Source organism: Notothenia rossii, assembly GCF_949606895.1.
Source record: "Notothenia rossii genome assembly, chromosome: 5".
In the NCBI taxonomy this organism is placed as follows: Eukaryota; Metazoa; Chordata; class Actinopteri; order Perciformes; family Nototheniidae; genus Notothenia; species Notothenia rossii.
In genome coordinates, this window is record NC_136903.1 from 77,171,214 (window position 1) to 77,184,233 (window position 13,020).

The 13,020-nt window shown below is 40.9% G+C and overlaps 1 protein-coding gene across 6 annotated transcripts in view; it reads left to right on the top strand.

Moving 5' to 3' along the window:
- kcnab2a (potassium voltage-gated channel subfamily A regulatory beta subunit 2a) overlaps positions 1–13,020 on the top strand; it is a gene marked incomplete at its 5' end in the record, with an annotated part of 82,142 nt that overhangs the window by 48,153 nt on the left and 20,969 nt on the right. The window contains one exon of one of the 6 annotated variants that reach the window (XM_079683163.1): positions 6,122–7,092. The exons of the other annotated variants lie outside the window; for them this stretch is intronic. Within the exon in view, the coding sequence (XP_079539289.1) occupies positions 6,881–7,092 (212 nt within the window). Of the gene's footprint in view, positions 1–6,121; positions 7,093–13,020 lie in introns of those variants that run through there. 6 annotated transcript variants of the gene reach the window in all.

The window sequence follows — 13,020 nt, forward strand, 5'->3', positions numbered from 1 at the left end:
CATCTCTTTTCGCTCGTCTGTTTCCTCGAGAATGACCAGAGAAATGAGGCAGGATTTACTACAGATAAACCTAATTTTCAGCGTTATTATTACATCTCCTCTTATTTTTTTCGTCTTTTAAACAATTTACCTCTCTTACCTTTATTAAGTTGGTACTTAATGCAGGAAAAACTAAATCTTTAATAATTGGGTCAAATCATCAGTTAAAATGTGAACCTAAATTGCAGTTACATTTAAACCATATTGACATTAAACAAGTCAAGGAAACTAAGTTGTTAGGGATAACTCTAGATCAAACACTGTCTTGGTCTAAACAAATTGATAATGTTGTGTGTAAAATGGGAAGGGGTGTGTCACTCGTTAAAAGAATTGTAAAACATTTGCCAATAGATGTCAGGAGACAAGTCTTGGATGCTTTGGTGCTATCACAGCTTGATTACTGTTTTGTTGTTTGGTCTAGTGCTTCAGAAAACGATTTAAATAAACTACAAGTAGCACAGAATAAGGCAGCACGATGTGTTCTGCAGTGCTCCTACAGAACCAGAGTGACTGAAATGCTGGAGACACTGAAATGGATGAGTGTTAGACAGAGGTCCATTTATTCTCTGTTACATTTTGTAAAGAATATTACAGTGACACACTTACCACATATATTGTCACAAAAGTTCATAGCACAGTACTCTACACATAACTATCAAACCAGACATGCAATAGAAAAAAGGTTCATTTTACCCAAATCAAGATCAAATATCAGACAGAAAACAGTACTATACAGAGCAATGGTCAGCTGGAATTCGTTACCGGTCCATATCATTCAAGACAACTCAAACATACATTTCAAACATTTGCTAAAACAATATCTGAGAACTACAAATTAAATTTGAACTGTATTTGTGGGTCAATTAGTAATTAGTAATTAGTAATTAGTATTATCATGTAAATTATATTCTTGGTAAAATTTTGTTTAGGTTTTGACTTGATGATGGCTAAAATGTGATGACTATTTTTTTCTGTTTTGTTTTTGCTTTCACTTCCTTACCATGCACTTTTCATGAAATGATGAGTTGTTCCGTTCTGGTTTGTATTATGTATGTTTTGTGTTGGTGAGGACCCCAGGAAGAATAGCCAATGCTCATGCTAGTGCTAATGGGGATCCTAATAAAAACTAAACTAAACCTCCTTCCTATCAGCAAGAGGATGAGTATTTATTTGACTTGTATAACCATTAAGATAACCTACAACAATTGTTTCTGTTTCATTTAGATACATCCTCGATACAGTGATGAAAGAGTCAGCGGTTAGAAATGTTTAGACCAGGCCTCAGGATGCATTAAGCTCCTAGAAAAGCATTACCACATCTGTCGATCAACACTGTCAATCTGTCTGACCTCGCATCACTTTCCATTAACTCTCCTAAGCCTTTTCACCCTCTCACTTGCACACACACACACACACACACACACACACACACACACACACACACACACACACACACACACACACACACACACACACACACACACACACGCAGTTCAATTAAACCCTCAGTAAGTGGAAGTTAAAGCTCCATTGGACAGCTGGCCAACAGTTACACATGACACAACTGTGGTCATCCTCTAAAGCGGCACTAACAATCACTGCCTGTAACAGTCAACCTTGGCCTGATGCCTTTGGACTCACTTTCTTATGTAAATGGTAAGAGATGTCCACTTAAGAAGGCTGAGCTAAAGTCAGATGAAGCCGTTGAGTATATGTTATTCTATTTACCGGGCTTAAAGGACTCTTTACTTTACGATATTATCCCTGTTTACTTGCAGATTTCAAGGATTCCATATCAGAGGGTCCCTGCAGTACTCTCTACAGAGGGCAGTAAGCCAGAACTTGTTCTATTTGCTTGGACAGATCGGGCCTAGTACCCCGCAGCAACTCTGGATGTCAGTTTATTGGCCAATCCCAATCAAATTTGGAAGCCCCTTCCTCTTTTCAGTACCTAAGGGCGTCTTTGTATTTTCTCTATGCTCACTGTAGGATTGACTCAAAGAGCCAGTGACTATTTTTAGAGCCTGCCGCTGTGGTGCAGGATCATCGTTCATGACAGTGCCCCACAGTACCTCTGTGGTCACAGTTGTTTTGACGCTTGTGTCGATGAAAGTTCAGTAGTTGTCTTTTCCCTCTCGCCACTGAGCTGCTAGCTGCAGTATGTGGGCTGTAAGCTGGAAGAGGTCAGCTGTCCAAGCAGAATCTCTCGTCCTGGGGATTCATGATGATACAGCACCATTGATCGCCAACACTCCCTCGCGCTGCAAGCATAACAGGGGAAAAAACGCCAATGATTTTAAGTGTGTGTTTTTGCAGCTTTTTCTCTAGTATCGGTAAGGAATTGAGTATTGTCAAAAAATACGATACATTTGCTCTTCTCATTTCAGCTGTATGCTTTGCTGAATGGTGACTTTTTACCTGAATATCTGTCTCCTGTTTTTCACACACACGCACACTCCCCACAAATAGTACTGTCCGTGAATTTGACTCCGCTGTAGTCGTGATCACTGAAACATGCATGTTCTGCTGTAGGTCTCCAGCTCTTCTCTCCTCCTCCTCCACCCGCACGCTAAATGAAATGAAGGGCCCTATCAGTGCTCTGCATTCACTCACACTGATTGAGTGCCTGAGATGGGTTTTAGCAGCTCAGTAGATGTTCAGATAACCGCAAATCAGGCGCTTAACCAAAGCAAGCAGACGAAGGCCGTGACTCAGGAGGACATTGTGATAGTACGTGGAGTGGGAGGAGATTTATTTTCTTTACATTGAGATTTGTTCAGCAGTGCTATCTAACAACCAGCTGCTGGGTCCAGCACTAACAATGGGTTCCGATTTGGTTTATTTGGTTTCCTGCTGTTAAACTGTTTCCTTTGCATTGATATATAAACTACTTTTTATCCAAAAAGAACAGTCGTGCATTGGGTTGAGTCACCCTAATGTGCGCACCCCAAACACAATGTCGCTAATTAGCAATTTAACAGCAGACCTCTGAGGCATTATGTAAAGACCAGAGTTTCCTATTTTTAATCCAGCATCCTTTATGACTGATTTATCTTGTGACTAACAATTCATTTCTAATTTGCTCCAGTAGACTCTGATGAATGAACACAAAGCACCTCATAGTTCAGGCCAGTATTCCCTCAATAATAGCCATTGAGAGTGTGCATGAAATACTGAATGAAATGACACATGTGTAAGCATTTGTTCAGATTCACTTTGACTCTGCGATCACCCGCAGGTTTGAAAGCCATGTGTTGTCTGCAGTGCAATTTGATGTGTCACGCAAGTGAAAACTTCTGTGATGAATTAAACACGGAGGTGATTTATGAAATATGCTTGTCATACAGATAAAAGACCTCCCCTTCAGGAATGTCAAGACTGCGCCGCATGAGTGTTGTTAAGAGGGCAAATGTTAAACAAGGTCGCAGGTTTCTTACATAGACTGATCATGAGTGGACACAGTCAGCATGACGTCACCAACTGCTTTAAAGCCTCAGGTTTGGCATTTTGGTTCATCACCATCATGTTTTCTTTAAAACCAAAAGTCACACTAGAGGGTCTAGTACTACAAGAACAAGACCTTTTTTTTGGCCAGCTAAATGTTACAGTTCATTTTGAATAACTGTAAGCACATTGTGAAAACGTTGACGTTCTGGGACGAAAGTGCTAAACGCACCAAAAAGGGGCAACACTGTGGTCGTGACCTGTCAATCATAGGGTAGCCATGCCCCAAATAATACGCTGTATTAAAAAAACATTGTGCTGAATCGAAGAACACTTGAAATGTGCAATTCAGACAATAAACTCATTAGGTACATCTAGAAGTTGTCATTTTTTCATAGACTTCTATTCTAACAGACTTTTTTTGCAACCAGTGGAGCCCCCTGCTGGCAGTTAGAAAGAATGCAAGTTTAAAGCATCATGCAGTGGTAAACTGTCAGTCATCTTTAATCATCACCTCTTCTGTTCATCTTTCCCCCCCCGAGCTATAGTCAAGTGAAAATGAAATGCGTGCTGTCAATCTAACGAAAGTTGGCAGATGTGCCTGCTATGATTTTTGTAAATCGTAGTATCTGTGACGGACATGGTTTATTGGATTTAGCAGGTTTTTTATTTGCTCATTTTTCTATGCAGTTCATAGCTCCTGATTTATTGGTGCATGTGGTGTTATACCATTTTTTATTTGATATATTTTAGAGGATTGTTGAAGTGAAGATTATGAATACAGTCTGTTGCAATGTGGTTTGCATCTAGTGATGAGAGTCAGTCAGCTGAGGAAAATGCCAGAAAGAGCGATAAGTGAAAAATGGTTGTTCTATTGATTGATTTTGGTGATGGATCACTAGTCTGTCGGATGATGCGTGCTTGTATTGATTACTGTACCTTGCGTTGCATAACAATCGATAGATGTGTAGATTTTCAGGTGCAGATAAATCAAGGGTCAACAAAGGATTCATATGGTTTAGTAATGACAAGAAATCAGTCGTCTAGTTGAGTAGCAGTGGAAAGCTGTGGCGTTTTAGTTGAAGCGTTAACAATAAACTTTAACATGAAGGTTGTATGTAAATAAATATAATTTATTAAATCCCATTGCTTGAATATTTTAAGGCGTGCCAAAGCTGGAGATTTAGCTTGGGCTGTTTCTCAGGGTTATTATCTGGACTTAGCTTGGAGCATAAGCCTGATACTGTGTGTCTGCCTCCTGAGCTGCTGTCCCTGGCCCCGCCCACTTCTAAGTAACTTCCCTATGTCACGACTCCTGGGGGCCCTGGGACAGAGCTCAGTGGATCGCTGCATCACGTTTCCACTGCGCTGGCACTAAGTGCATGGACCCTGTAGGGTAAAAGTCTGCCAGGTCAGACTGCTCTCATGCTCAACTGCTTTGTTGGAATTAGCAGAGAGCAAATGGCATCAGCCCCAAAATGTGTTCCTTATCACCCTGACCCAAAGTGCAGGACATAACCCTGAAAAGGTGAGGAGACCCCATCCATCTCGCCCATATGTTGCTTTGGCTGCCGCTGTTGAGACTGATACGCAGCCGCATTCCCTCCAGCGCTGGTTCAGAGCATTCAAAATGAAGTGTGGAGCTTGGCTTCTCTGCTCCCTGCACACAATAAGGAATTGCAATCAGATTTCCATTGGATTAAAACACCTTTCCTCTCAGGGTTGTATTTAAGTCCAGGAGACCAAAGGTCATAGCTCCAAGAATAGAGCTGTCTGTTAGCAACAGCTTTCTCACTTGATTCCTATGATGGAGGTGTCTTTTTCTTTTCTTCTTTACTATACATGTCTGCTTCTGATGGCATCTCCTTTAATGACCTCCTGGGCACACACTCTGGTCCACACAGATAAGCGTCAGTATTATATTACTGGGAGCGGGTGTCTAATCTACTGTCTCTTCAATCTGCAGCCACTGTTGCATTAAGTCCAATTACTGTACTGTGGTGTTTACTTTCAACCCTTCAACCATTATATTTGTACCACACGGCTCTCGTAATAATGCTGCTGATGACAAACAAAATCATGTATCCTACAACCTTTTATTTATGTCTTTGGTCAGTTGAAGAATATGCAAGAACGAGTCATTCCTTTGAATCACTTCCAAGTAATGAAGCAGTGTAGACAAACCCAGCGTCTCAGACAGCCCTGCCTTGGACATTTCATTGTCACAGATAAAGTTACATAATGAATATTTTATGGGCAGTTGAACATACCCACGTGAGAGCCCACTGTCATGGGCCATAGGCTATTGCAAAGTCCTGACCAGTGAGCATTTAGCTTCCTCCTTTTTCCTTTGACAGAATAAACTAGAAAGCACCCTGCAGGGCAACAGACAGACAAAGATGAGCTCCAAAATGAGTGCTGCTGTAAACACAAGAGATTTCAATGCCTTGCTCTCTCACGCTGCTGTAGCTCGCTTCATATCCCTCCCACCACATTCCCTCCCTCTTTCTCTCTCTCTCTCTCCCTCTCCCGTCTCTTGCCACTGTGCGGCTTTGCGCTGAGCACAAGGCATACAGATGTAAGTTTTACCCAGTCTCCAGTCAGAGCTGGCAAGTGAATATGAGGTTGCCCTTTTGCTAACAGGCAGTAGTAGAGGTTAAATATTCAGCAGCCATGCAACTGTCAAGGCGGACTCAGAAGGGGAGATGAAAAGCTCCTGGAACTGTGTGTTTGTGTTTTATTTTCTCAATCTCTTTGTGTGGATCCAATCGTTTCCACTCTTAAAGCTTGGCAGCAAGAGGTGTTATCTCCAGCACTGAGCTCAGCTTTAAAAGGAAATTGCAAGACTCTAATTCTGCCTGTCAGCTCCTGATGAGACTCTGATTAAAGATAAAGCGAGAGGAGGACACCCGGATGAATCAAGGAAAAACTTGCAGAGGGATATTCACACAAACACTGCTTTTCCTGGACTCTATTTTTTGAAGATTTTGATTTTATTTATAGCTTTGTACTGAACCTGCATTTGATGCATCTGCTGTGATTGCACACATGTTCCTCACACCAGCTGAGAGAGAAATGCTGTAATGTTGTGCTTGATTTGGACTTTCTTTGAGAGGATTTAGGTTTCACCTGATCAGCGTTCCTTTACTGTTTGAATACATTCTGATCTTACCTCCTACCTTTCTGCCGCTCTTTTTTTCTCCTGAACATTGTGCGCTGGTTAGTCACATTAGCGACTGGGCAGACATTTCTAACGGAGGCACAGTGTGTGAGGCTGGACTCTGAATCGTTAGGGGATCCTCAGACTTTGCGCCTCTGGGAGTTTGTCTTACCTGATTCAACCAGAGGAGAGTGTCATTAGAGTTTCCACAATTGGGACGGCCGGCCAAAAGCCAGGATGCAGGTGTCATTAGTGTGCACGGAGCACCGCGGGGGAGTCAGCCGCACCACAGAGGAGCGGCTAAACCGCCAGAATGCCAACAGCCCCAACACAGGCACCCGCAGCAAGTTCAGAGCCGTGGCCATGGTGGCCCGCAGCCTGGGACAGCTCTCTGTTCAGAGTGTGCCTACCTCCAGCGAGCAAAGCATCAAGACTGGCATGAAGTATAGGTAGGGCATGTCTGATCTGAGACCTTACAACTTATTTAAAGTATTTTAATTAAAAAATAAACTGCAGGATTTTTCTCCCCACTGATAAAGTAAAGTAAGAATAATCAATTATTCTTGGCTCAGGATACAATACAGAGAAGACTATCCCAATTGCAATTACACAGCAGTTTGTTCTCTCTTACTTCCAAACCGTACCAATTTATAATAAATGACACTAAGTCGTTAATTACCCTCCCCAAAATCCCCTCAAAAACAACACCTCAAGAGGAGAGATTTGTAGTTTTGTCTGATTTGCACTTAAGTGTTGAGACTTTTATGTGTATGTGATTAAAATGATGTTAGTAGCTATTCATAGCTTATCTATTCAATGCAGGAGTAACAAACACGCACTGTAAACAAAGTACAATAAGCTGAATGTGGTCAGCTTTAAAGGGGAAACTCATTCGTATTTTACTAGGTAAGTGCAAGAATAGTGTCATCATCATAGCACGCCTATTGTGTTTGTTTACCTTATGCTGATAACCCCTTCATTTGTAATCTTTTATAATTGGGTTTAGATTTAATCACTGCAACTCCTTATAGCTGAAATATTAAAATCAGATATATTTCCAAGCAGTGACTCAAAAGCGTAGTTATAACTATAATCCTTGTCATATACGCGATTGTCCCCGTCACGCTGTGAACCAAATCTTATACTATCCTGTTAGTATAGTAACATGAAGCTGCATTGAATATTTATCACACGCCTTCAATCAGTGCAGATTACTGTTCTATTGTATTATTTACACTTCTTTTGCTTTCATTACATGGTGCATAAAAGGGTTGATATTTTAGTTATGGTGGACTTTTCATGTGTAGGAACCCCAAGGGATAGGAAGACTAATGACCTTTTTTTTAATCTACTATATCTGCCATATTCAACATTTAGGCTAAGGTTTTTGCACGATAGCTTTTATAACACAATCTCTTCTATTTCTGTGTTGCTTTAATCTGATTATATCAGCTTTTACACAGACGAATAAGGAGCATATTATTAAGTGAAATATCTTTAAATGCATAGTGAGGCACTGAGGATAGAGGAGTGAATGGCACAGTAGCAGGGGACACAGTCTGTAGGCAGCATTGGTGAGAATAGGATTTGACATTATTTCTCACCCTGGTGTGCTACGGTGCTTTATGATATCCAGAGAGCTGTTCAATTGTGCAATGTTTCTGTCAGGAATGATTTCTCTCCTTATTGTCCCATCTGTCACTTAACTGCTCAGACAATAGTTTGGAAAGAAATATTACAAACTCTAACTTAAATACTGATCTACATACTGTAGCACCATTGCAACCATTGTAGCACACACATTTGTTGTACATTTTATTTATACTCTTTTCAGTCTATTTTTTAAATAGTGGCTTGATTCTGTTTAAAACACAGAGTAGTAGAGTGTTACAGTGGCAGGCTGCCCTTATTATAACATTTTGCCATTTACATTTTTTTTTTTACAGTATTGCCTGTTGATATTGAAATACACCTTTTATACTTGAATAATAGTTTTCAAGCAGCAAAATAAGAAAAAATGCCAATAAAAGTCAAATTGTTTTTGGGGGGGTTAAGAAATAGACGGACGCTGACTGAGAAATTAGGAAGAGGCGTTGATTTGAGCGAAGCCATTACCCATCCTCAGTACTGTTGTCTAAGGAAACAGCCAAATCCTTTGCATCTGATTTGCTAGAGGCAGCTTGGCATGCTGGCGCACTGTCATTATTGAGGCTAATGATATTGAATGAGTAAAATCATCTTCAGCTCGGGGGGCCGGCGGCTGTTTGTGTTCTTCGCTTCCGCAGTGTAGTCCGAAGTACATAACAGGCTCTCTGTTTGTGAACCCAGCTTGCATCTGATGTAAACTGAAAGTAATGCATGTCTAAATGCAGAGATGCATGCACCGAGGCTACAACATTATGTTTTGTTGTTTTTAAAGAGAAGTGGATGAAAGGGACCGAAGGAGAGATGTAAAGGAAAAAAGAAAGGAACGGAAAGTGCTAAAGTTAATGCTGTGGTAGGCACTCAGCCCAGGAGGAAGTGCAGTAGGCTGGAGTGATCTGTGCTCATGTCACTGCGTATCTTTCAAACTACATCTCGGAGTTAAGCTTGCAAACCTTTTACCACGGCCATGCATTTATCTTTCATCCTTGAGCACAAGGATTCTTTTTCTCCATCAAATTCAGATTTCAGTTCCTCATTTTCCATTTTGACAGCTGAAGAGGTTAGCGGTTTTATAACTGTTCCCCATAAGAATACTGTTAAAGCTTATCCACCCAGCAACTTTCCACGATTATCCACTAATGGCGGTGGGAAACTCAGATCAGCTTCATTTGCATACATTTCTCTCAGTTTCCTTGAATGGCATGAGCTTAAATCCAGTTTTTCAGTCAACATCTCTAAACAAGGGTACAGGTTAGCTTGGAAGTGACCTCGCTGTCAAGGACGATGACACCATCAAAGTAAACATATTTTCAAGGTAAACGACAGGGCTGCTTCACCGGGCTGCCTCACCGCAGACTGAGCCGTTCTGCAATGTGACACCGGGCCTGCATGACATGAGTGGTTAAAATCATCAAGCTTGAATCTAAGAGCCTGCACCTCCTCCAAGGAGTGATTAAATTGTTCATTCAGGACTGAATTAATGATGCACACCAAATGGCTTATGATTATGTAAAGCAGTCTTGCTCAGGGAATGGAAAAATATCTGGGATTGGGAACGCAGTTCAGGTAGGGTGCCAATCCCATAAAGCCTTTGCTTTTCAAAGTCCGGTTATCAGCTCTTCTCTCAAGCAGCCAAACCCCGGCAGGGTCTTGACTAAATGAGTCACTTTTTACTTTTAGAGCCACTTCAGGCGTCGCAAACAAAATCCTGCAAAGTAATGCTGAGGTGAATACGTTTTGATACGCATCACTTTTTGGTTGCACTGCCATTTTTATGCAATGTGCAGACTAAACCTATGAGCTTATAATAAACTGCTGTGGAAAACACTTTGATTTCGTTTTTTTTGTCAACGTATTGCTCTCTTTCTCACTTTCAACCCTTCAACCCTTCTGCTGTGTTGCACTCAGTATTGTTTACTGCAGTGGTCATGTAAATCAGAGCTGACTCACCTCCTCTCCTTGTGTAAATCCACAAGTAACTCGCCTTAGCCCAGACTGTCAGGAGGATTCCTAACATCTCTGGAGGTCCATTTCTAGTGTAAAGTTGACAGTGAATCACAGCCACAGTAAATAGCTACTGGCAGTGTTGTGTAAGTGGATGGCATTTAAATCCCTCCACTGTTTTGTGTGAAGCCGCAACGTATCAATATAAATCACAGAGATATGACACTACTTATAAGACTGTCTTAACAGTTCGGTTTTATTTAGCACCTTAAAGTGACTTGATGTAACAGATGGCAGAATTTATTAAGACTGAAATAGGTGGAGCAATTTTACACGTTAATGTGAAATCTTTAGCTTTTGCACATTATTTACCATGTGCCCTTATTGTGTTATTAGTAGTATTATTGTATTATAATTGCAGAAGGGAAATGTAACTGTCCGTAGTTAACTATGGGCTTATCGCTGTCCTTGCACAGGCATTTTTAAGGAAGATAAAGCGGAGCATCCTTTTTCCCCCAATATTTTACAACAAGAATGCAAAAGCATGCACGGCTCAGTATTTTGGTGACAAAAGCCGTGGGTGTGAGATTTAGGGCGTCATAAGTGTGGGTGCATGCTGGGACGTTTTGCTGCATTCTGAGGGCTCTTCATCGGGGAGCCAGATTTCCACAGCCTGCACTCCCCCTTGAAATATGAATCATAAATAGGCCGTGATAGTTGAACAGAACACGCATGCAGGAGTACACTTTGGCCACTCTGATGTAAATACTAAGACTCATCCACTGCACAGATTTCAGGCCCACAGTAGCCACTTAGTATCTTAAATGGGCATACAAAACAAAAAATGACCATCTGTTTGCTCTGGGCGTTTGGAGAGAAATTGCCAAACGGTGGGATGGTTGATTTGCTGATGCAGGCTTGCGTTTCACCGTATGTGCTGAGGTTTTGTCTGTGTTGGTGTATAAGAAAGTGAGTGTGGTAGGGGGGTGTCGTGGGATATTTTGGTGCTTATAAGCGTGTCTGTATGTGAGAGACACACTTGGGTTATGGTTGAAGGAGAACATTAAGACAGCTGTTGTTTCTTTACCTCACTGATGTAGTTTAATTGGAGCCAGCGTGTGTGTCTGTCTTACCACTCATTTCTCTCTGCTTGTTATTTTCTCCAAAGCTTTAGGAATAGCCTAGATTTATTAATGCTGCTGTGCACTGCCAAGAGGCAAGTCTTCTCTCACTAATGTCAGTTTATACTGTATGTAAGAATGTAACTTAACTTAGTCCAAAGATCACAAAATATTTCCCAGATAATGTGTTTAAAAGCAGTGTGTGAAGGTATTATATATTAAGCTGACATAATTGACTTGTATCAACAGACTTGTTTGCACAATGGAATTTGTATTTAGCTTTTCTTTCTGCATGAGAAGCATTTGAACTGCATGTTATGTAATGTTGGATTGAGGAAAAGCACACAGTGAGGCTGTGCTGCAGCAGGAGGCCAGAGCTTTAGCTTACTTCAGAAAATAATAGAGTGCAGGGCAGCAGGAGAAAATCCTATTCACCCTGCAGCTTCATGCTCAGTCATGTGTATTATGAATATTTAACCTCAACATTTTTTTAATTAGGCAGATGGCACCAGGCAGTTTGCTCTAAATCAATACAGTCTCTTACATGCCAGTTAGAGCTAATTAGTACAGTTGAGATTTTTATGATGATTACATCTAATTAGCTTATCTGTGGTTAGGGCTGCAACAAACTGTATCTTCAAGAGTCTTGATTTATTCACCCAGCAGTCCAAAAGCCTAAGACATTCGGTGTACAATTATAGAAGACAAAATTATTCAAATGTAACACGCTGGAAGAGTATTTTTCCATTTTAAAATCAAAAACTGCCAAAAAAAACAATGAATGGATTATCAAATATGTGCTGATTCATTCGCCAAACAATAAATCAAGACATTGTTGCCGCTCCTTTGTTCTGCCTTCTTTTGAACTGTATTTGTTTAATTGAAAAAAAGCCACCAATTTAGATTTTATAATGCATTTTATCTGTACATATTTTTCGGTGAATATACTCTATCACTATGCTTTGGCTACAATAGTCCATTTGAAATCATGTCAGGATGTTCGGGCACAGCCCAGTGTGACATTAAAGAGACGTTATAAGAACCATTGCTGAGACTCCCTGAATCCTCTCCAGCAAAGAGCAGAAGATGTTTCCATCCCTGTGGGCACGGTCAGATTTATCCACAGCAACAGCCCCTGAAAACATCTTGAGTTAGAAGAAAAACAAACTGAGCCTCAGGAAAACCCTCTGAGACGACAATCTGTTCATTCAGTTAAACAAATAAACAGCCATTGACAACTGTCTTGAAGTGCTTCAATACTTACAAATTAAATAACCTTTGCCTGCTGTCATCTATAGTGATGCGAGCAAATACCATTATACACGCTATCACTCAGACTAAGAAGTTATCATCTTTAAAACAGGAAATAAACACTTAAACTAGTGTAGAGGTGGAACTTGGATCAGAAATCTAGTTAATATATGTTTGAGTGATAAATCAGGGTCAGAGGCTGGTTTGGACTTTTTTGGTGCCTTTACATTTGACTGTAAAAAATCCAACTCTTAAGTTGTCACTTAGCGTTTCCATGCAACCAGCGTAGACATTACATGACATGTCACTTGTTAGACGCTTTTATCCAAAGCAACTTACATACTCAATACTGTGGGCAATCCCCACAGGAGCAATTTGGGGTGAAGTGTCTCAGGGACACAACGACATGCTGACTGC